Genomic DNA, 26170 nt, shown 5'->3' with positions numbered 1-26170 from the left:
TCAGTGGGTTCTTTGAAAAAGCTACTCTAATACTTTTTAAAGTAGACTCTGTTAGTCAATAAATAACTTTCTTTTCTGAATTCTTCTTGAGCAAATTGCCTCAAGGAAGTATTCCTGTGGTTTCCTGAAAAATATCAAGCAGAAGATCCCTTGCAAAGACTAGGCTTGCTTAATAAAGGCCCATTTTTTTTTTTTAATATAAGAAGTTGCCCTCCGTATGGGTTGATGCAGCCCCTACCAGAGCAGGCTGAGAGGCATGCAGAGAGTAGTTGGGCTGAGTTTCACCCATCCCCCATGCAGGTGCCTCGTACAGGGTGCAAACTGCACATCTCCACATAGTGACCTTGGATCAAAACCACTATTGCCTTATTGTGTTTGGCTTTATTACATATATTCCTTCAGTTTGCATGCTTTTGAGCACCTACTACATGACACACTCTATGTTGTGTAGTATCCTACAAGCTAAATTATATGTCCCTTTGAGTGTTTACTCCATGGCAGAGCTTCTTTGCTAAGTGCTTCATACTTATTAATACTTTGCTCCAGGAGCTAGGTTTTGTTTTCGTTTCCCGACTAAGGAAGCTGAACTTTTTGGCTTTCAAGAACTTGCCCATAGTTACATAGCTAGGAAGTAGAGGCACTGGGGTTCAAAATCTTTTTGAATCTTTTTTTTTTTTTCCTTCCTCTGATTCTAAAATCCATGCTATTAGTTACTAAACTGTAGGGCTTTCAAAGAATTTATACATTGTTGGGAGGAGGCAATATGTTAACACATGGTTACAGTACAAGTGTAGGTGCTCTTTGAGCAACATACCTACTTAGAGAAAGAAAGTTGCCAGGGACCATTTCTCAGAAGAGGTTGTCCCTGAGCTGAATCTTAAAGAAGTTTACATAAACATGTGGTGATTCAAAGACTAATAAATCAAAACCAATCAAAACCAATGTGTGTGGGGAAGGGGTGGTTGTAGTGGATGGCGCTTGCACAGGGAATCAGGGACCTGCAAATAAAGGGATTTGGAGGACAGTTTATTCAAGTATAAATTATTGAAATATTTCCACGTATATTATCCCTTTTCCAGGCAGGTTCATAGACTCTTTGCAGTTTTTGTTTTATTATTTATTTTTTGGCTGCGGTGGGTCTTCGTCGCTGCATGCGGGCTTTCTCTAGTTGTGGTGAGCTGGGGCTACTCCTCGTTGCGGTGCATGGGCTTCTCATTGCAGTGGCTTCTCTTGTTGTGGAGCACAGGCTCTAGGTGCACAGGCTTCAGTAGTTGTGGCACATGGGCTCAGTAGTTGTGGCTCACGGGCTCTAGAGCACAGGCTCAGTAGTTGTGGCGCACGGGCTTAGTTGCTCTGCAGGATCTTCCCGGACCAGGGGTCAAACCCATGTCCCTGCATTGGCAGGCGATTCTTAACCACTGTGCCACCACTCTTTGCATTTTTGATTTGATTTTTTGCTCAGTCCTAGAATCTTCCAGAAGATAAGATACTTCCTATCTATTTTTAAATTCTAACTTCATATAAAGAGATTACAAAGAATTTCTGGAGTCAAAAGAGAAAGAGGAGGATCTTGGATATATTTTTCCAAGAGTGGGTTTCTCAGCATGGACGTGCCTAAGGAGGCTGAGGGGAAGCACCAGAGTTCCCAGCTTGACCAAAGGCTCCCTTCCTCCTCTGTGGGCAAAAAAACAGAGAGACATTGGACTTCAACGGTTCTTTGTGACCTTAATAGCAGAGAGGTTAGAGACTTTATTTCCCACCTTCTAGGCATGATATGACCCCTGGGTTCAGGTATGACCTTGAAGAAGAGCTAAACAATGAATGTGATTAAATATCTCACTGAAAACTAAGGGTTGATACTCCAAATCAAATATAATTTCCTTTAAAAAAATGAAGAAATGGATATTTCTGTCACTCTTGAGTCTTCACTAAGATTCATTTCTGATGCATTAGAAAGTTTGTTTTAATTATTAAAGGGGATTAATAATAACATTTAGAACAAGAAAAAAATACATATTATTGTGGTGGCTGCAAATGTTTATTGAATGTTACCTATGTGCCAGGCACCTTCTTTCATGTCTACTGTTTAGCTTATTTCTGGCAAAACCCTATGTGGCAGGTGGTATCGTCCCCTTTTGAAAGCAAAGGAGGCTGAGACCTAGTGAAGTTAGCTTACTTGCCAAAAGCACAGCTGATAATTAGTAGCAGAGCCTAATTCAACCTGCTCCCTTTCATTCTAAAGTTCATATGCTTAATCACTATAAAGTCTTCCTGGATAAGGACTTTATATTTTATCACATAGATAGTAAAATTATACCTCATGTCTCCATAATGATTTGTTTTACCTAAAGTATTTTCACACGCAAGAAAGATGATTCTTCTAATTCTTAGAATCTGGTGAAAGATAATAGGCAGCTGTTTAAGGGTTGGAGCCATTGTGATAAGAGCTAAATGTTGCTGATAGAAAATGAATCTGACAGTGACGTGTAAAGTATATTGGGGTGGGACACAAGGAAGGGGGTGGGGAAAGAAGACCAGTTTTAAGACTTGTATAACAGAATGAACCAATCAGTGCCAAACGATTCAATAAAGGGATAAAAGTATGTTTAGGGCAGAAAATCTTTTGCTGAGCTCACTAAGGGGAAAGATTAGATAGTTGTAAGATTATGAAGGACCCTTAGTTTAATTCTTATCAATAGAAATTGATTTCTTTGGTAAGCCAGATACTTCTGCTTTTATTCAATTGGCATGAACTGTAGGAAGCCTTAAATGAACAATACGTGTCAATATTTTTGGCATTAAACTGTGGGTACAAGGCTGATTTCTCATGACAATAAAAAGGCAACTGTTTTCCAAATGCTACCCAAAGATAATTAATATAACTCTGTATGTTCTGCTCTAGGTTGAGGACATTGCTGAGCTATTTCCAGACTTATGTTTGTTCAAGAGATATCTTATAAATATGGGGCTACATCTGATGCTCTCTGGTTATATTTAAAAACTAAGACCTTCTGATAAAATCAAACCCTTTTCAACTACATAGGTTAAAAAAAACTTGCTTTCAATATAAAAAACACTTGAACTGATTTTTATAGATTCCGTCCAACTGTAAAGAGTCATGCTTGTCTCCCCTCTTTCTCTCTCATCCCGCATTTAGTCTTCCAGGAAATGCTGCTTCTACTCCCAAAATATAGCAGAACTCAACCACTTCTCACCACCTCTGTTAATTCTACTCTTTCCAAATCTCATGTGGGTTTTTTTAATTGATGTTGACTGTATTAAGAGTTAAAAATGAGTATATTTTAAAATACTTATTTACTAAGTCATTAAAAAACATCAAAATATACATAAATTAGATACAGCACTGTGGAGACAGGCAGTTTCTTACAACACTAAATATACTCTTGTATGATGTAGTGAAAAAAATTAATCAATTAAAAAAATGTGTGTAGATTCATGGCAGTCCTAGCAAATAACTGATTTTATCTTGTGGGTTGTACCTAAGCACTTGTCTTCAAAGTCTTGCATTCACAGTATTATAAGTTTTTGTTTGTTGATTTGTCTCCTTATTCAGCATGGCACTTTTTCTTTTTCACTGTAATTTCTTCCTCCATTAAGAGAGGTGAATACCAGGACACATATTTGTAACTGAGCTTTGTATTGCGTTGTAAATACCTCTGCATTGTTTTTTGTTCTTGGCATCTTATCACATGCCCATTCATAGATGTTCCACAGTTCTATGGGAAATGTGGGTTCAACTCTATACCTTTGAGGCCCTCAGCCTCATTCTCCTCCAATGTAGTGTTAAAAAAAAAAGTGGCAAAAAAATACATGTTAAGCTATTTTTTTTTTACATGTTAAGCTATTTTTAATGAAAATAACTATTTTGCAAAACAAACCAAAAAACTTAGTGAAAAGAGAAACTTGAGTTTACATTTTTGCAAATCTGTCAATATCTAGCTTAGAAGAAGACAGCAGATTCTCATATCTGCTTCAATATTATTCAATCTGTTGAATTTCTGTTGTTTTTGTTGAAGTATGTGAAAAAATCAACCTCATAAAAATATGGAGCAGAAAAAGGGGAAGAGTATGTTAATGGCCTTTTCAGATAATTGTGGACATTCTTATTTGACACTACACCAAAACCCAACAAAGGGTAGTTTATTACAGGTTAGTTGCAGTGTGGAATCTGAAACCATATCAATGAACTTTTCTTACTTGATTACATTAAGATCCATTGATTGATCTTGTACTTCAAATAGATCTTTCCCCTGCATGATCTTGTAACATCATGCATTAGTCATCTGGAAAATACTGGTGTAGAAATTACAAAATTTACAATATCAAAAGAATCACATTTGTTAATATCAGCATTTGCCAATGATCTCATCGGAAAGTCTTCAATTATTAAAAAGCTGTTAAGCCCACAGTGGCAGATAAAAGTTTTCTGAAATTTTAACTTGCATTTGAAAATTTGAATTTTATCATTGGCAACAAATGCTGTCTGTTGTTTCCCTTAAAGTGTCAGGCTCACTTTGTTCTTTTTCGAAAAGTTATCTGCCAGATACTCAAGTCCGAATAACCGCAGTTTGTGGTTATTGCCAAGTAAAAAATGATGTTCCATGAAAAAAGTGACTAATTCAGCTTGCAACTCCAACAATTATGAGTGATTTTCCTTGAGAAAACCTTGTACTTCAGGAAGCAGCAGAAGTGCTTTATGTGTGCTTGCCATTTGTCACACATGATATCAAAAAGATGTGTAGTCAAGGGTTAAAATTTACTACAGTTAGTAACTTAGTGTTTCATCAAAATATTTTAAAGTAAAACTGGAATTTTACTTTATTTTTACTGTGAGATTTTGGTAAGAATATAATGACAACTAGTATACTTTATTGTTACTGCCTTAATTTATGTAGAGGGGCCACCGTTCCTTTTACACCATCAGTACAACATAGTCGTTCCATGATAAACCTAGATTTGAAAAGTTAATTCCATACCAAATAGCTCAGTACCATTTGTGTTTGTTGCCAAGCATTCATATACAATCTTGTCTTTTTTGATGATTGGTTGATTCTGCTACCGGATGAATACAAGCCAAATAGCAAGTCCCGCCATGACTGTAGATTAATCCATTTGTAAGGCAGAAGTACAATTCTGTGGACAAGATTTTCACCCATCTTTGTGTCTGCAGCAAAGTCATTAATTTGGCAAGGTACTGTATCTTTGGAAAGAGGCAGTGAAATGATTTCTTTAACTGACTTCTCCAGCAGGCAGTCAGCAAAGTCAGCTCTACAAGGCTTTTTTTTTTTCACCTATTGTGTGGCTTCCCTAGTCAATGCAATATGGTAACTCTGTCAGATGCTTCACTTACTTTTCATTGCTACTTTGAAAAGATGTACAAAACAATTTTGGGCTTTTAAAAACTTCATCATGTCTAGAGTCAGACAGCAGAAGCACTACAATTCTGCAGCCTGTGGAAGGAAAACCACATTCACAGAAAGATAGACAAAATGAAAAGGCAGAGGTCTTTGTACCAGATGAAGGAACAAGATAAAACCCCAGAAAAACAACTAAATGAAGTGGAGATAGGCAACCTCCCGGAAGAGGAATTCAGAATAATGATAGTGAAGATGATCCAGGACCTCGGAAAAAGAATGGAGGCAAAGATAGAGAAGATGCAAGAAATGTTTAACAAAGACCTAGAAGAATTAAAGAACAAACACCTAGAAGAATTAAAGAACAAACAAACAGAGATGAACAATACAATAACTGAAATGAAAACTACACTACAAGGAATCAATAGCAGAATAACTGAGGCAGAAGAACAGATAAGTGACCTGGAAGACAGAATAGTGGAGTTCACTGCTGTGGACAGAGTAAAGAAAAAAGAATAAAAAGAAATGAAGACAACCTAAGAGACCTCTGGGACAACATTCACATTATAGGGGTCTCAGAAGGAGAAGAGAGAGAAAAGGGACCTGAGAAAATATTTGAAGAGATTATAGTCGAAAATTCCCTAACATGGGAAAGGAAAGAGCCACCCAAGTCCAGGAAGTGCAGAGAGTACAATGCAGGATAAACCCAAGGAGAAACACACTGAGACACATAGTAATCAAATTGACAAAAATTAAAGACAAAGAAAAATTATTGAAAACAACAAGGGAAAAGCAACAAATAACATACAAGGGAGCTCGAGAAGTATAATAGCTGATTTCAGCAGAAACTCTACAAGCCAGAAGGGAGTGGCCTGATATATTTAAAGTGATGAAAGGGAAGAACCTACAACCAAGATTACTCTACCCGGCAAGGATCTCTTCAGATTCAATGGAGAAATCAAAAGCTTTACAGACAAGCAAAAGCTAAGATAATTCAGCACCACCAAACCAGCTCTACAACAAATGCTAAAGGAACTTCTCTAAGTAGGAAACACGAGAAGAAAAGGACCTAGAAAAAGAAACCTATAACAATTAAGAAAATGGTAATAGGAACATACATATCGATAATTGCCTTAAACGTGAATGGATTAAATGCTTCAACCAAAAGACACAGGCTGGCTGAATGGATACAAAAACAAGATCCATATATATGCTGTCTACAAGAGACCCACTTCAGACCTCGGGACACATACAGACTGAAAGTGAGGGGATGGAAAAAGATATTCCATGCAAATGGAAATCAAAAGAAAGCTGGAGTAGCAATTCTCATATCAGACAAAATAGACTTTAAAATAAAGACTATTACAAGAGACAAAGAAGGCCACTACATAATGATCAAGGGATCAATCCAAGACGAAGATATAACAGTTATAAATATATATGCACCCAACATAGGAACACCTCAATACATAAGGTGACTGCTAACAGCTATAAAAGAGGAAATCGGCAGTAACACAATAATAATGGGGGACTTTAACACCTCACTTACATCAATGGACAGATGATCCAGACTGAAAATTAATAAGGAAACACAAGCTTTAAATGACACAGTAGACCAGATAGATTTAACTGATATTTATAGGACATTCCATCCAAAGAGAGCAGATTACCCTTTCTTCTCAAGGGCACACGGAACATTCTCCAGGACAGATCACATCTTGGGTCACAAATGAAGCCTTGGTAAATTTAAGAAAATTGCAATCATATCAAGAGTCTTTTCTGGCCACAATGCTCTGAGATTATAAATCAATTATAGGGGAAAAAAAGTAACAAACACAAACACACGGAAGCTGAACAATACGTTACTAAATACCAAGAGATCACTGAAGAAATCAGAGAAAATCAAAAAATACCTGGAGACAAATGACAATGAAAACACAACAATCCAAAACCTATGGCATGCATCAAAAGCAGTTCTAAGAGGGAAGTTTATAGCTATACAAGCCTACCTCAAGAAACAAGAACAATCTCAAACAATCTAACCTTACACATAAAGGAACTAAAGAAAGAAGAACAAACAAAACCCAAACTTAGTAGAAGGAAAGAAATCATAAGATCAGAGCAAAAATAAATGCAATAGAAACAAAGAAAACAATAGCAAAGACGAATAAAGCTAAGAGCTGGTTCTTTGAGAAGATAAACAAAATTTTTAAATCTTTAGCCAGACTCATCAGAAAAAGAGGGAGAGGACTCAAATCACTAAAATTAGAAATGAAAAAGGAGAAGTTACAACAGACACTGCAGAAATGCAAAGCATCCTAAGAGACTACTACAAGCCAATAAAATGGACAACTTGGAAGAAATGGATTAATTCTTAGAAAGGTATAAACTTCCAAGACTGAACCAGGAAGAAACAGAAAATATGAACAGACAAATCACAAGTAACAAAATTGACACTGTGATTAAAATTTTTCCAACAAACAAAAATCCAGGACAGATGGCTTCACAGGTGAAATCTATCAAACATTTAGAGAAGAGCTAACACCCATCCTTCTCAAACTCTTCCAAAATATTGCAGAGGAAGGAACACTCCCAAACTCATTCTATGAGCCACCATCACCCTGATACCAAAATCAGACAAAGATAGTACAAAACAAGAAAGTTACAGGCCACTATCACTGATGAATACAGACGCACAAATCCTCAACAAAATGCCAGCAAACAGAATCAAACAACACCTTAGAAGGATCATACACCATGATCAAGTGGGATTTATCCCAGGGATGCAAGGATTCTTCAATATACGCAAATCAATGTGATATACCATATTAACAAATTGAAGAAGAAAAACCATATGATCATCTCAATAGATGCAGAAAAAGCTTTTGACAAAATTCAATGCCCATTTATGATAAAAACTGTCCAGAAAGTGGGCATAGTGGGAACCTTTCTCAACATAATAAAGGCCATGTATGACAAACCCAGAGCAAACATCATTCTCAATGGTGAAAAACAGAAAGCATTTCCTCTAAGATCAGGAACAAGACAAGGATGTCCATTCTTGCCACTGTTATTCAACGTAGTTTTGGAAGTCCTAGCCATGGCAATCAGAGAAGAAAAAGAAATAAAAGGAATACAAATTGAAAAAGAAGTAAAATTGTCAGTGTTTGCAGGTGACATGATACTATACATAGAGAATCCTAAAGATGCCACCAGAAACACAGAAATCTCTTGCATTCCTACACACTAACTATGAAAGATCAGAAAGAGAAATTAAGGGAACAATCCCATTCACCATTGCAACAAAAAGTATAAAATATCTAGGAATAAACCTACCTAAGAAGGTGAAAGGCCTATACTCTGAAAACTGTAAGTCACTGATGAAAGGAATCAAAGATGACACAAACAGATGGAGAGAGATACCATGTTCTTGGATTGGAAGAATCAGTATTGTGAAAATGAGTATACTGCCCAAAGCAATCTACAGATTCAATGCAATCGCTATCAAATTACCAGTGGCATTTTTTACAGAACTAGAATAAAGAACCTTAGAATTTGTATGGAAACACAAAAGACCCTGAATAGCCAAAGCAGTCTTGAGGGAAAAAAACGGAGCTGGAGGAATCAGACTCCCTGACTTCAGACTATACTACAAAGCTATAATTATCAAGACAATATGGTACTGGCACAAAAACAGAAGTATAGATCAAAAGAACAGGATAGAGAGCCAGAGATAAACCCATGCACCTATGGTCAACTAATCTATTACAAAGGAGGCAAGGATATACAGTGGAGAAAAGACAGTGTCTTCAATAAGTGGTGCTGGGAAAACTGGACAGCTACATGTAAAAGAATGAAATTAGAACATTCCCTAATACCATACACAAAAATAAACTCAAAATGGATTAGACAGCTAAATATAAGACTGGACACAATAAAACTCTTAGAGGAAAACATAGGCAGAACACTTTTTGACATAAATCACAGGAAGATCTTTCTTGATCCACCTCCTAGAGTAATGGAAATAAAAACAAAATAAACAAATGGGACCTAATGAAACTTAAAAGCTTTGGCACAGCAAAGGAAACTACAAACAAGGTGAAAAGACAGCCCTCAGAATGGGAGAAAACATTTCCAAATGAATCAATGGACGAAGGATTAATCTCCAAAATATATAAACAGCTCATGCAGCTCAATATTAAAAAAACAAACAACCCAATCAAAAAATGGGCAGAAGACCTCAGTAGACATTTCTCCAAAGAAGACATACAGATGGCCAAGAGGCACATGAAAAGCTGCTCAGCATCACTAATTATTAGAGAAATGCAAATCAAAACTACAATGAGGTATCATCTCACACCAATTAGCATGGGCATCATCGGAAAATCTACGAACAACAAATGCTGGAGAGGGTGTGGAGAAAAGGGAACCCTCTTGCACTGTTGGTGGGAATGTAAACTGATACAGCCACTATGGAGAACAGTATGGAGGTTCCTTAAAAAAATAAAAATTGAATTAGCCTATGACCCAGCAATCCTACTCCTGGGCATATACCCAGAGCAAACAATAATTCAAAAAGTCATGCACCCCAATGTTCATTGCAGCACTATTTACAATAGCCAGGTCATGGAAGCAACCTAGATGCCCATCGACAGATGAATGGATAAAGAAGATGTGGTACATATATACAATGGAATATTACTCAGCCATAAAAAGGAACGAAATTGGGTCATTTGTAGAAACGTGGATGGACCTAGAGACTGTCCTACACAGTGAAGTAGTTCAGAAAGAGAAAAACAAATATCATATATAAATGCATATATGTGGAATCTAGAATAATGGTACAGATGAACTGGTTTGCAAGGCAGAAATAGAGACACAGATGTAGAGGACAGTAGTACAGACACCAAGGGCGGAAAGTGGCAGCAGGGGCCTTGTAGTGGTGGGGTGAATTGGGAGATTGGGGTTGACATATATACACTAATATGTATAAAATAGATAACTAATAAGAATGTGCTGTATAAAAAAAAATAAAATTTTAAAAAGAATTAAAAAATAATAACTTCATCATGTCTACATGAAAAAATCCAATTTCCTTTCCTTTAAATTTTGAATGATTGGGTGCAAAATGGTATCATAACTTGGATAATAGTATTTTTAAACTGTTCTGGTGTATAGGACAATAAGGTAAATTATTACCATCTATAATGCTGAAGGAAAGTTAGATTTTGTCACATTTTTCTTTCTTATTTAGAGTGTCTCCACATTTATTTGGACTAGATTTATCCCATCCATGAATCAGAAAATTCTTTGGTTGTGTCCTTTTCATATTTTTCGGTGTCTTTAGATTTAGAAATTGGCAGCTATGGCTTGAGAATATGTCTTTTAATCTCTCCTCTCAAAGTTAATCTGTCTGTAAAAATAAGACAGTATAATAAAGTTTCTTTTATTAGATTCTTAATAGTTATTATGAAATTCTAGAATTACAAGTTTTAGATAAATTTTTTAAAGTTAGATATATTTTTGAAAAAGTACAAAATTATTATTGCAACACATGATATCCAAATGTATTTACTTGTAAATTTTTCCACTTAAGGAAAAAAGCTTCACAAGTTCAAAAGGACAATTTATTGGATAAGGTTACAGAGATTATAGCAGGTAGCTGAGAACTAACTAGTAAGAGCACAGTAGAAGCATTGCAATAATATTAAATTAATTTCTGTAAACAGCATGCTTATCATAAACCTACTCCTACCTTAAAAAATTCTAGAAAACACAGGAACATTTAAGCATACATCCATTAACTATCGAAGTAATGATGTTATATAGCCTCTGGAGGAGTCTGTTGTATGGTACACATGTGAAAGAATATGAGTAAAAAAGGCAAATTACAACTGAGACTATTTGTTTTGACTTCAGGGTTCTCTTGAAAGGGTCCTGGGGAATCTCCTTATTTTTTCTTTCTTCTGTTAGCTGTTATTTTCATATGGTAGGTTACCAAAAATAAAATTATAAGACAAATTCAGAATGTGGGACATCCAATAAGACAGTTGTCCCTGTCTCTTCAAAAATTAATGTAATGGGGGGAAAAGTAGGAGGATGGTTGTGGAATAAGAGACTAGAGAAGCAGAATAGCCCCAAGCAGTATGTGGATTTTTACTGGATCCTGGTTTGAAAAGAAAAAGACAATAAAGAAATTTTTGAACAATAGGTAATATTTGACATGGAATATAGTTATTAGATGATATTATGGAGTTGAGTGAATTTTTCTTATGATAATGCTATAGTTACTTATTTAAAAATATTTTCTTATTTTTAGATCTGTGTGCTTAAATATTAGGGGTAAAATTTCATGATATCTACAACTTAGTTTCAGATTTTCATGAAAAAATACCTATAAATCTATTTATCAATATGCATATAAAAATTAGATGGATCGAAGGTAAATAAAGCAAAGATGGCACAATGTTAACAGTTGCTAACCTAGGTGATGGGGGTACAGGGGATTCTTGAACTATTCTTTCAGCCTTTCCATTTATTTGACATTTTTCATTGCAAGAAGTTGGTTAATAAATGAAGTCACTGAATCAAAGGATGTTAATATTATTGCTTAATTTCTAAATCATTAAAAGAATATGGCATGGTTTTAAAACTTACATGAGGCATTTTTAAATAACTCTGTGAAGTGTGTAGCTCAGCAAATGATTAGCTTCATAGTCATTCAGATGGAAATTTTTATCCTCTCTTTATCAGTACTGAGTGTTGTGACCTCAGGCAAACTCTCAAGATCCCAGTTGTTTTAGCTGTAAAATGGATGATAGTAATAATGGTTCTTTGATAAAGCTGTTTAAAAATAAAATATATTATCTGTAAAAGCCTTAGCCCAGTGCCTGGAAAATAGAAAGCATTCAAATCTCATCTTCTATTATTGTCATGACAAATTCCAAGTCCTTACTTTATTCAACCAGAAAATCCAATGGAAAAGCTCCACACATTAAATCATCTCTATTATATTACAGTCAAGTGCATTTTGTAACTTCAGACCTACTGCAAGTCCTCAGGGAACAAAAATGTTTTAATAGATCCATAAGAATTACTTGTAATTAGCATGTAAATTGTTATGAGTTCTTCCCCCGTCCCTCCCCAATAAGTGAAAATACTCTTTACTGTTTAAACATTTTATGGAAGTTCATCCTTATAATTATTTTGCCTTAAGTTTTCTAAATCATAGACAACTTCATCTTGAGTTATCACATGTACACACTAGTGAAGTTTAAATTAATATCTTTTGATGTATTGGGAAAAATTCAAACAAATTTCATGGGTAGAATTTTAAACTTATGAATATCCTCAATTGTTTTATTCTTGGTGTTCAAGCTATCAGTGGACTGATAAGTTCTCTCATGTAATTAATTTCTGAGAATTATCTAGTGTTTAGAGAAATAAAGATCTTAAGATTTTAAAGATGGCTACAAAAGTGTTTCCAGTATAATTTATAGAAGTGAAGACACTTATTTTCTGTTAATTGATTTCCATTTTGTTAAATCTGAAAGTGCTTAAATTGTTACGAAGAATTCTTTAGAGTGTTTCTTCTCTAAAATCATCCTTAATTTTTATTGGTAATAAATGCTGCTGAACGTTTTGAGGCATTTTAAATTGTAAAAGATCATGATATATATACAATGGAATATTATTGTATAACATGCAATAATATATTAGAAGGAAATCCCATTTGCATTTTGCACAACATGGGTGGAACTTGAGGGCATTATGCTAAGTGAAATAAGCCAGACAGAGGAAGACAGATATTGCATGGTATCACATGTGGAATCTAAATAAAAAGTTAAACTCATAGAAACAGAATAGAACAGTGGTTGTCAGGGACTGGAGAACAGGGGAAATGGGTTACAAACTGTTATAACCTATAGTTGATAACACTGTATTATATAGTTGAAATTTGCAAAGAGTAGAACTTAAAGATCTCAAACATACACAGAAAAATAAATATGTGAGGTGATGGATGTGTTAATTAACTAGGTTAACTGGATGGGAGGAATCTTTTCACAATGTACACTTTAAATATCTTATAATTTTGTCAGTTATACCTCAGTAAAGCTGAAAAAATAAAAAATAACTAAATTGTAAAAGATAATTAATTAAAATGCACCCCCTAAAACTTAATGTCTTTGTTTTCTTTAGTGAGTTATGTGGTCAAGCAAATACTAATTTTTTTTTTCTCATGAATAAGAATGCTCATGAAAATGAAAGTTTTGTAGAGTGGCTTGACATAGACTTAGCATAGAAGTAATGGGGCTGTCTAAAGAAGGCAACCAGTTATAATAAAATGAGAAAAACTCAGTTGTAGTTTGTGTTTTCCATAAATACCCCCTGGGATAGAAACATTCTAATTATTCTTGTATCTCAGAAGAAACTGAAATATAGCTCATTAAAAGAACAAGAAAGGGCTAAATTTTTCTACCTGCATAGCTCATGGAAACAGCTTCCTCTATCTTCCTGTCTCCTGTGATGTGTTCCATCCAGCTGCTGAAATAGACTGCCTTCTGGAAGTTAAAACCCACGTGGCTCAGATCACAGCAATAAATCTGGTGAAACATGGTCCTGGGTGAAATATTATACTTCTACATAAAAGCTTAGGATTTTATCAATAGGCTTTACACTAAGTAATGGGAATCAGAGTGACAAATTAACAGTAAAACTTTCATGCTTATATCCAAACAGTATGTTATGGCTTCTTTCATTACATTATCCTAATCAAGCCAGAACTGTTTTTCTATAGCAACAAACCTGAAACAAGTCTCATCCAACTCAACTAACTCATTTAAATAACTTTGCTCCATGGCAATTTATCTAAAGATCAAGTTTACTGAACAATTGATCTGTAAGTCAGATATCATACATACAAACATATTTTCACTCATTTATAGTCTTTTCTCTATTCAAGCATTGAGATAAGATTAAATAAGAATTTAGTTCCACATCCCAGTTAGATTTTCCAGTGGAGTAGATTTTCAAGAATTTTATGTTGATGAGTTTTTTTTTTCCTTTTAAAATCAGCATTATCCATATAAAATAAGTTCCTTTGGTTTGTGTATTCAACATCATTTAGAATTTCCATATGCTGGTCAGTGAGATTCCCTAATAAGAGGATGAGAAGACATTATTTCAGTGTCTACTATGAGTCTGACTCTTTTCTCCATTCTGTATGATCTGATCCCTGTAACTGTCCTAGGAAGCATTTGTATGTCTGTGCTTTCATAACTTTATTCAACACATGCTCTTGAGTTGTTATTAGTAAATCACTGAAAATACAGGGGCTGAGCAAGACAGATATAGTACCGTTCTTATTTTTGTGGAGTTTGATTTTAGCAGTGAAGATGCCCAGTAACAAATATCTGATTAATTATCTAATTATAGTTGCAGGAAGGGATAAAAGAGATTGTAAATAGGAGGACCTGATCTAGCTGCGAGAGGCTGGGGGGAGTAGGAAGTTTCCAGTGTTGTTGAATGAATGCTTGCAGGCCTGAATGTATCATCAATCCAGCTGAGTCCTGAAAAATGGGTAGCAGTTGGCCTGTAGAAAAGTGTGTGTGTGTGTGTGTGTGTGTGTGTGTGTGTGTAGGGGGACCTAGAGAAGGTGACAGAATTGGAAGGAATTTGGTGAGAGCAGGCTGATAAGGGAGAGAGTGGTTTCTCTCAATTATAGCTGAGGCATCCAAGGTCACACAAAGAAATATAAATGGGATTTGAACTTGGTTCTGTCCAATCTCCGATTCTTTCTAGTACATCATGCCTTTTCCCTGTTAGTCATCAAATTATGCTTAAATTATTACTTTGATCTTCATTGGCAGTTTCTTTGTCATGAAATCCTTTTGTATTTTCTTTCAGATGCGTTGCTGTTTTATTTATAAAAATGAGTTGCTGTGCATGCCTTCAACATCATCTCTGTCTTGTTTTTCAGTGTGCCAACATTCCAGAGCCTTCCTGAAGAGATACTCAGTAAGCTTGCTGACGTCCTTGAAGAGGTAATTGTTTTTAGCCCTTGACCTTTTTGAGATGGGACTCAGCCCATCACAGCTGTGCAATAAGTCACAAACTGCAGAGAGCCCTTTTAAATTTTTTTGAGCACTGACATGAGCTGTATATTTGGCTTCAAATAAAAAGCAGCTCAGTATATCTGACATTTATACACAGTTAGAAATGTGCAAATCATCGTAACTATAGAGGGAGAAAAACTTTTCGCTCTGGCAAACATATTGTTACTTTGACTTCCAAGAATGGGAGACTGCGTATTTATCTCTTATTTCAGTTGGTGTAAAGCAAGATTGTAATAATTGCTACTCTGAAGCTTCAGATTAGCAAATTTATAACAGGAATTAGCAGTTGGGTACATACTTTATTAGCATATGAGCATATTTTACACACGTAATTGTATGCCTGAATGTGAAAGTGTCACTGTTACTTATTTTTCACAGAACCTATAAAGCATAAGAAATATTGAAGCAGGAAAAAGAGAGGAGGTTTATACAAGCAGTGTCTTGAGTGAACACAAGGGGATAGGGTCCCTAGTGCCTATAGAGACAGAGAAGGCAGAGTATCTGGGCACATATGCAGATGGGGGTGGGGACTGATGGAGTGGTTGGCACTCTGCCAAACCTGTTCTGATATCTTCTATTTTCTCTGTAATCTAGAAAGCAAGGTCATCAACTGAGGATGAGGATGGGGTAGAGGTCTGAGAGGTTTGAAGACAGAGGAGAAGGTATGAGAAAAATAGAAGAGGGAATAGACTAGGAAGACACAGTATGACAGTTACCATTCAGGCCCTGTTTGATGTTACCAATCCCTAATCTCAGTTAAACAGGCAAAAAGAGTTCTTTCAAGATGTACGATAGGAGAGAGCGATCAAACTCCACTCTGCTGGGCCAAAAGGTGGGAGGATTTTTAAGCACTGGAGTGAGCTGGTGGAAAAGTACTCCAGTAGCGGTGTTACCAGAAAGTAGATTCTTGTCTCAGAAAGAATCCAGAGATGAGATGGAAGTCAAGAAAGCAAAGTGAGGATTTATTAAGCAATAGTAAGCTCTCAAGGGGAGAGCTGGCAGACTCAGGTAAGCAGCCACCCTGAGTTTCTTTGGCAAGCTGGTTATATGGGGTGTGAAAATGATTGGGCAGAATATTCATTGAGGAGGGAGGAGTTTGGGCTCGTATTCACTGATTTTCATCCCAGCTCCACCTTCCCGAGGGGAGGAGGGATTTTTGTCCTATTTAGTCTTGATTGGAAATGTCATGGTGTCAGTGCATGATGGGAAATTCTTATCTACAAGGTTAATTTTATTGTAATGAGGGCATAATGGACAAAAAGTTACATTCGGAATGTCGAATGTCGGAGATTCCTGCCTTTTCCCGCCTTCCTTTGTCTCCAGGACCCCTGTTGTTCACAAGATGTATGTTTTCACGTGGCCCACGCCCCCCTTTCTTTGCTCATATCTCGCTATCTACCTTTTCTAACAGTGGTTCTCCAGTAGGGAGGAGGTTGGTCAATGTGACTAGTTCATCTGTGCTTGCTGATTGCCCCTTCTGGAAGTTAGGCTCCTATCCACCCATAGAGACTGGGAGATAGAGGCGCTATCTTCTTCTTGATTACTTTTCTAAGGAATGGCTCCTAGGTCCTTGAGAAAGACATTCCTGACCTGTAATACAACCGGTGCCAACAGCCTGGAAGAAGATTTGCATCTCAAACAGGCAAATTAAGAATTTACAGTTGAAAACTTTCTAAAGTAAATGCTCCAAGAAAAGGGAGATCAGGAGCCTAGTGTCAGAAAGAAGGCTGTCTAAAGTTCAGTCAAAGTGACGGAACCGTTAAGTCTGTCTTGGTTACCAGCCCATTTGTATGTTTTTTCAGCCCCATTTGTTTGCCTGGATTCAAGTTCCAAGTAGACAGAGAATGGGATTTAACCGGGATTGGTATTTTGCCAGGAAAAGATGAGTGGATGAAAGAGGGAATAGGGAGTTGCGGATGCATGTGAAGGAAGGATTGTAGCGACTGAACCTGGAATTTCGATTGTGCAAGAAGGGGAGCAAGGGCCAGTGAGTGACTGTGGGATTAATGGATTTTAGTCTCAGGAGGCTGAAGAATTTTTGGAGTTGTGCTATAACAGAGAGAAACTGGAAAGATACTGAAAACGTCTTTGTCTCTAGGTACTAACTATATACCAGTAATTATATGATCCATAGAACTTCAAAGGTTTATATCCACAAATTCTTAGTTTGAGTCTTATCACAGTGAGCTTTCCTAGGATTTATTGGTCTCCCTCATCTTATATGGGAACACATAGTAAAGCAGAAGTCACATTTGATTCCTATGTTCAAGTATAAAAGATTCATGAGCAAAAATACTGGCTGGATTTCTCTCTGAATGTGTCAACCACTGTACTTGCAACCTCTTTAAATGTAAAACTGCTTTTCCAAGTTCTTTTGTTTTTTGCTTTCCCTGTTGAGTATACTGAAGAACTCTCTGATGACCTTTTTCTTTTTCTTTTCACAAAATGAACTAAAGTACAAATTTACTGGCCCCAATCAAGCCCCTCCAAAATAAAATCAAATCCCATGAAATCCTTTAATCATTTTCTTTCTTTTCCACAGCTGTGGAAGCATTTGCTATGTTTTGCAAAACAATAGCCATAGCTCTATAAATAACTCTGACCCAAGAAATATTTTAGTATTTTATGTCAGATTTTCTAATCAGAAGATGCCTTCATTTGTGTTATACGAGCCACAGTACAGTCTATAGCAAAGCTGCATGAAAATAGAAACACATGATTAAGTGCCCACACATTTGTTTTGAAGACATACACAAATGAAGTAAACAGACAAAATATGAGGTAGACATATGAATATACTAACCAGTGCATGAAAGTGTTCAACTCAAGTTGAATAAACAAGCACAATGAGAAATTAGATTAAATTATGTATGAGATAGAGTGAAGCAAATTTGGAAGAACAAAAGCAATACCAATGTCACATAACATTAAAGGGAAATTTGCTTGCATAATAAATGAGCTTTTTTCCCTACAACATCTACAAGAAAATGAAAGAATCCCAGATTACTTTGAAAAGAAGACAGTATAATCATTGCATTTAACAAAGAACTTTACAGCCTTGTTTGTTTAACAAATATTTATGGAGCATCTGCCACTTGCCAGTAATTATTCCAAACTCTGGGGATTCAGGGCCTTGTCCTCCCAAATCATATGTTCCATTGGAAAGTACAGATGAGAATTAAGGAAAATAGCATCAAAATGGCATCAAGTGAGATGGCCGCACTGTATTGGTTTACTAAGGCAAGACCTCTCTGGGGAAGGTGGTATTTAAGCTGAGATCGAAATGCAGATATGGGATGCCATGTGTACAGGGCAGAGGGAAGAGAAGGCATAAGGTCCTAAACTAGGAATGAGTCTTCTGTCCTTAAGGAACAGAAAAAAGGTTTATAGTAGGGTGAGATGAGGCTAGAGAAAATAGGCGAGGCCAGATGGCAGACGGCTTTGCCGGTTGTGGTAAGGAGTTGTGATAAGGTTTTTGTTCTCAGTGCAGTGGGAAGATTTTGAGGGTTCTAAGCCATAAAAATGACATGATCTGGGTTATATTTTAATGATATTTCTCTGTGAGAAGAATGGATTATAGAGGCACAGACCAATTATTTAGATAAAATAGCCCAGGTGAGGTTAGATGTTTGTATGTTGATTTACTTTCTTACGGACTATTTCATTCCTTGTATTCATTATGAAGCAATACTTCCAGCATAAGGGAGAAAAAAATTAAAGAATAGGGACAAGGTAGTCAAGGACTGAGAGAGAAAAAAAAAATTTAAGCAGACAGAAAGAGGAATGAACATAATGTTATTGGTAAAGTGATTTAGGAGGGTACATGTGACTGGAGGACAAATAAATGATGCTTGCAGCATCCTATTTTAAAGCTGAAAGAGAAACCAGTATATAAGTCATTTCTGCCGTTGCCCATCCCACTCCCACTTACCCCCTTCCATAATTTCTAGTGTAGATGTACCCATTTATGTGTTCTTGTTTATGAGATCATAAAACAGAAACAAATATCCTTATTCTTAGTGTAGCAATTCAGTGCCCTTTTCTCCGTTTCCTTTATATCACATAGTACAAATACTTCCTTTGTATATTAAATCTCTCATGCCTTTTTCAGGAACATAGGAAAGTTTTCTCTAGTTAGTTTGAGAAGTTGTGTTTACACATAGATATAAAGAGATTCTTGGCCAAAGGTCTATTCACATAAAGAGCAACAATCCCAGCATTTTTTTAGGTTGTGTTTTGCAAGACAAATTGAAGTACAGGGCTGAGAATAATTGATTAATTATTGAATAATTGATTCAGTAATTATTCACCTTCATTCTCACCATAGTATGTTCTTCTCATCTCATATCTGACTCAGATTAAGTCTTAATAAATACCAGAGATCATTTTAAGAGCTTCAGAGTTGATTTGGTAGGGAAGCCATTTTATAGTTTGTAAATTAAACTGTAAGAGAATTTTTAGGCACATGTAGGGAATAGCAAGGTCTGACTTGATAAACTGGTTTCATTAACCTCTATACTATCCTGTATAGTACAGTGAAAACTATTTTGAATGAATTAGTCAAATATTGGAATCTATTCTGAAAGCCTAGGAAGTACTTATGTGTAAAAGAAAAGAGCTGTGAAATTATAAATAGGATCTAATCTTTTTTCTTACTATAGCAACCTAACACACTTTCCTTCTTCCTTTATGTACACATAATTAATTTCTATAGATGAATTACATTGTTCAGATGGATGGAACAACCCGTAGCTAATCTCCGCCTGAGAAATAGCTCCCTTCAGTGATTACCTACCCAAACACAATGGGGAAAAGTCACTGTAAATAAACTCATTGTCTAATACATATCCACATATCAGGGCTGTAGTGACGTCTTTAAAGGAAATGACAAAGAAAAACATTTTCTTATAGAGAGGCAGAGCAGAGATTTACCTATTATGTCACATAGGAGCTTGAAAATTAATTTGGGAAGGAGTTATGCTTTCACAATTAAGGGTGAAAATGTTTAGATAACTCAAGGAAAATTGAAAATGTCAGATTGAAGAACCAAATTAAGCCAACAAATTCACTTTTTACCACTGGTGTAGCTCATTTTTCCTTCATATGAATAGAAGTGGGACATGGGTGCTATATTTAAATCTCCTGATTTTTAAATGGAAAATAAAGCGTATGAGAACCACTTCTTTGCTTATATTGAAATCTGTTTCATGTCCAATTCTCTCATTAAAACATTGGATTTAGTTGTCTTAGAATGAAAAATACCTCTGCTTCACCAGCTTTTTAAGAGCTCTATGCCTTTGGGTCTGCAACTTTATATGATTGGATCTTGGACACATTTGAGCCTAAATAATGGGTTGTTTTGGTTTGTGTCCCTAGATGGGGCATTTATATTTTCATTTGGGGATATTTATACTATTATAGCCCTGACAATATCTTAGACAAATAATACTCATTAGACTTTTTGAAATATTAAGAGGGACATGATGAGAAAAATAGAAAAAAGGCAAGGAAAGAAAGCTTTTTTCATCTTGATAATATGGTAAGAAGCAAATATCAGATTACTGTCCAGGGATCATCATTGGAAAAGGAGGTTAACGTAACACAGGCAATTTTGGTTACTGCAAGGTACCCCAGGGCTGATTAAATGTGCACTGTTTTAGCCGTGCAACAGTTCCTTGGTGTTACCATGTCATGTTGGCATTTTCCCAGATTCCTTTGCATTCTCTCCAATTGTGAGTAATACAAGGGAAAAGTCCTGTACTTGATGAGTTACTGGAGTGCTGTGAAGCTCTCTCTTTTTATCATTCTAAACAGACCTAGACTCTTTGGGAAAGAAATTGATGGAGTAGACAGGAACATTATTGGTTCTCTTTGAAATCTGTTGTTATGGCTAAACTTTTTCTTCCCTTCCTTTCGGTTTGGCTCTTGCTATTCAAAACCAAGCTGGAGGGAATTTAAAGAACAGTTCTTTCCCAATTGCTCTGGACTGAAGGACTCTGAATTTGGAAAATTATCTGTTTAGATCTCCCTGGTTCCTTTGGGTCTTCCCATCTGTGGGGCAAATGGCTGCTTCTGAAGGAGAAAGAAGTAGAAGGGTGTGTGTATGTGTATTTTGTGGCAGGGTGGAGAGATTAAAACGTAAAGACAGACTCTCAGTTTAATATTAATATCTGCACATCTTATTCTATTATAGAAGTAAATGTGGAATGGGAGAACATGTTTGCAAATCATATATGTGATAAGGGAGTTGTATTAGAGTTCTCCAGAGAAAACAGAACCAATAGGATGTGTATGTATGTATGTGTGTGTGTGTGTGTGTGTGTGTGTGTGTGTGTGTGTGTGTGTATATATATATATAAAAAAGAGATTTATTTTAAGGAATTGGCTCGTGTTATTGTGGTGGCTGGCCAGTTCAAAATCTACAGAATGGGCTGGCAGGCTGGAGACCATAGAAGAGCTGATGTTGCAGTTCAAGTCCAATGGCCATCTGCTGGCAGAATTCCTTCTTGCTTGGGGAAGGTCAGTCTTTGTTCTATTAAGATCTTCATTTGACTGGATGAGGCCCACCCACATTATAGAAGGTAATCCACTTTACTCAAAATCCATCAATTTAAATGTTAATCTTGTCTCAAAGTTCACTGGCTTAAATGTTAATCTTATCACCCCCACACAAAAGTCCAGAATGCTGTAATGTTTGACCAAATGTCTGAGCACTATGGCCCAGATAAGTTGACACATAAAATTAATTATCACAAAACTTGTATCTAGAATATGTAAAGAATACTTACAACTGAGTGAATTTTAAAAAGTTTAAAAATAAATAAACAGGGACTTCCCTGGTGGCGCAGTGGTTAGGAATCCACCTGCTAATGCAGGGGACATGGGTTCAAGTCCTGGTCCGGGAAGATCCCACATGCCCCGGAGCAACTAAGCCCTGTGTGCCACAACTACTGAGCCTGCGCACCTAGAGCCCTGTGCTCTGCAACAAGACAAGCCACCGCAATGAGAAGCCCACGCATCACAACAAAGAGCAGCCCACCCCCCACCCCCCCACTCACTGCAACTAGAGAAAGCCCACAAGCAGCAACGAAGACCCAAGGCAGCCATAAACAAACAAATTAAAAAAAAAATGAGTGAATAGATGTTTTCCCAAAGGAGATGCACAAAAAACCAGTAAGTACACGTTCCATGTTAATAGTCATTAGGAAAATGAAAATCAAAACCATAATTACATACCACTTCATACCCACTAGGGTGGCTAGAATAAAAAAGACAGTGACAAATGTTGGTGAGGATATAGAGAAATTACCACTGTAGGATGTTGCTGGTGGGCTTGTAAAATGGTTCAGCTTCTTTGAAAAATGGTCTGTAACTTGATCTGTAAGCATTTATACAATTCATTCTCACCCTGAACTTTCTACCTCTTTAAATTACATATTTTACTTATTTATATAACCTATTCCACATTCTACAAAATATTCAGTTTTTCATTTTTCTTCAGCTTCCTCACTTGAGTTGAACCAGTGGCCCTACACCTGACAAAGACCCAACATATCTAAACAGGTTGGAATAACGGGTGAGATCCACTAAGATGGTACCAGAGGAGAAAAGTATAGTTTTGCACATGATTAAAAAGAAAAAAATTCCAGAAGGATAGGATAGTGAAGACACGGCAGAGTATAGGCAATATTGCTGGAAACAATGGAAGAAAACAATTGAAGTAACTTAGAAATTTGCCCTGGAGAAGACTTTGCAGGAAGGTATTGGATTCCTTTTGTGTGTTTTTTTTTTTTTTTTTGCTGTACGCGGGCCTCTCACTGTTGTGGCCTCTCCTGTTGCGGAGCACAGGCTCCGGACGCGCAGGCTCAGCGGCCATGGATCACGGGCCCAGCTGCTCCGCGGCATTTGGGATCTTCCCGGACCAGGGCACGAACCCGTGTCCCCTGCATCGGCAGGCGGACTCTCAACCACTGCGCCACCAGGGAAGCCCTGGATTCCTTTTTAACTTAGTGGACACAATTTTCTGTGTTCAGAAGATGGGGAGCTCCATCTCTAAAAATAGACTGGACGAATAATTTAACCCATCATTGATGAATCGGGGTAACAGCAGTTTCTGCCTCTTGTGATATTGCTGTGGGTTTTAAATTGAAGAACTAATGTAAAACCATTAAATATGCAAACATAATTTCAGATGTCCATCAGCAGTGCTTACCAAACCCTTTCACAAATTGACACATACGGAAAATGTTTATCCTGCACACATACTGAGGTTAACAAAATTCCTTATGGCTGGAGGTGACTGGTCAGGCTGTCCCAAGTCCTACTGGGCTCTCCATCTGAAGGGCGGAGCAGGCATTTTGTAATGTCTGGAGACATCTATGGTGGTTATAATATTGAGTGAGGGCAACAGAGGGCTGCCACTGGCCTCTAGTGGATAAAAGCCAGGATGCTACTAAACATTCTACAATGCACAGAACAGCTTTACAACGACCATTCAGCCCCAAATGTCAATAGTGCTGAGACTGGGAAATTCTGCTATAGGGTAGATATGACAGCAGTTGGGAAACACTGCTAAAAGTATGAAGGAAATAAAATAAGGTAATATGGTAGAGATGGCCAAGGACAGGGGGACTACTGTAGCTAGGGTGGTTAGGAAAGTTATATCTGAAGAGGTGACTTTGAGTTGACAGCCATTGCAAATATCACAGATGGCAAAGTATAGTACAAAATGTTAAGTATGAACAGAAATCATACATATTTGAAAAGCTACAGGGTAAAAGAGATAGTTAGGATGTTGTAGGTACTTAAGCATTGATTTGGTGCTTGAACAACATTGACGTTTCAGCTTCTGCCTAACTCTAAGATTCTGTATGATCACATTCTCAACAGAGACTCTTCTAGTTCTGAGTCTCAGTCATTTTCATTTCTCTCCCTTTAGGGACTTCCTTCTCCTATATCTCCTAGATCTATTTAGTTACCATTATATATAAGAAATAAGTGCTTGTCCGCTTTAAGTTTGTCTCTAGTTTTGTGAAGTTTTACCACTTTAGATTGTAAGTTCTGTATAAGGCTATTACTATGTTGGTATTTCTTTTCACTGGGTACTTGTAAGCAGTTGAGAAAAGCAACAGTAATACCTTCAACTTACTAAGCCTAACTCTGTGCCAGGCTAAGGGCATCTGTTTAAAACCCTGTGAGGTAACTACTATGACAGTTGACCCTTGAACAGCAGCAGGGGTTGGGGCACTGACCCTCCACACAATCGAAACTCCATGTATAACTTTTCAGTCAGTCCTTGTATCTGTGGATGTGGAACCACAGGTTCGACCAACTTCAGATCACTTAATACTGTAGTTCATATTCAGTGAAAGAAATCTGCATGTAAGTGGACCCTCACAGTTCAAACCCATGTTGTTCAAGGGTCAGCTGTACTTTTACTATTCCCAGTTTATAGCTGGGGGAACTGAGGCTCTGGTAATACAGCTAATGGGGAAGTAGTTTACTCCATCCAGTCTGAAGCTGGAATTGGTATCTTTTATTCCTATGCTGTATTACATCTTGAAAATTTGTAGCATAAATGAAAAATTTATCCCATCCCCCACTCTTTTTTTTTTTAAATATAAATAGATGTTTCCTTCTGAAAAGGTTTACTTGACTTTTCCCTCCCACCTCCCTTGGGAGTAATTAATTTTTTCCCAGTCAGCATTTTTAATTTGTTACGACAGGAATCCATTTTATGCCTTCAACCAACTTTGAAACAAGCCATTTCTAGTCATTTTATCATCAGGATATGTATGTTTTGCTTTATGCTGCCAGTAATTCATTGAAACGTATGTGCTCTGCAACTAGGAAACCGATCTGTAATAAATCAGCTTTCTAGAAAACATTTGTAGAGTGCTTGAAGTGGTTGCCATATAAGAATATATAAGCCTGCTTGGTACTTGTGGTTCACTCCCCTTTGTGGGGTTTGTAAACAAATAGTGAATTTGTGTGAAAGTATGAATTAGTGGCTCGTCTTTAGCATAAGTGTGAGATCCTATTTACAAAATGCTAGTTGATAGTATTGGAGCAGATCATGATAAACCTTGAATTCCTTTTACAGAGCAGAGTGATAAACATCTGGTCTGAATTAGACAAACTTCTCTGATTAAAAGAAAGCATGACCCAAGATTTTCAACTTTTTTTTTTTTTTTTTTTAATCTGAGGCATCTTTGTAGCTGCCAAAAAAAAAAAAAAAAAAAAAAACTAGTTCGGGGGCTTGTACACAGTTGGCATCCGAGACATAAATCATTGAAGAATAGAAGCCCACTTACACTTAACAGTAAGAAGCTAAAGATAAGAAAACCGGTTGGGCTTTCAGTTTTAGTCACAAAATACAAAGCTTGTCTGGGCTGGAGAGAGCTATCAAACAGCTTAGAGCAGGGGGTAAAATGGGCATTCAGTTCCAAGTCTCCCCAAAGCCTTTGGCTGCATGTCCCGCCGCCCCCCCCGGCCCCCCGCAAGAATCCACTGCAAGTCAACCTACCAGCTTTGCAGAGAAGGAATCATGCAGTTTCTTAGGCCAGTGGCTACAAGGCTGTTTCCTGGTAGATAAGGCTCTGAACCAGGGCAGGCAGTATATCAGGCATGAGTGTACATCAGAAGCCAGTCAGTATTAATGAGGAGGGAACTGTGACCCAC

At 36.8% G+C, this 26170-nt stretch overlaps 1 protein-coding gene across 4 annotated transcripts in view; it reads left to right on the top strand.

The window, feature by feature from the left end:
• Positions 1 to 26170, top strand: part of PRKG1 (protein kinase cGMP-dependent 1) — a gene marked incomplete at its 5' end in the record, with an annotated part of 1185104 nt that overhangs the window by 842081 nt on the left and 316853 nt on the right. For all 4 annotated transcript variants that reach the window (XR_014297858.1, XM_082673091.1, XM_082673088.1 and 1 more), the window contains one exon: positions 15355 to 15418. Coding sequence is in view for 3 of the 4 variants with exons in the window: in XM_082673091.1 (XP_082529217.1) it covers positions 15355 to 15418 (64 nt within the window). The remainder of the gene's footprint in view (positions 1 to 15354; positions 15419 to 26170) is intronic.

Source organism: Grampus griseus, assembly GCF_964374135.1.
Source record: "Grampus griseus genome assembly, chromosome: 16".
In the NCBI taxonomy this organism is placed as follows: domain Eukaryota; kingdom Metazoa; phylum Chordata; class Mammalia; order Artiodactyla; family Delphinidae; genus Grampus; species Grampus griseus.
Note: the sequence above shows the minus strand (reverse complement) of the source record. Positions and strands in the feature narration are given on the sequence as shown.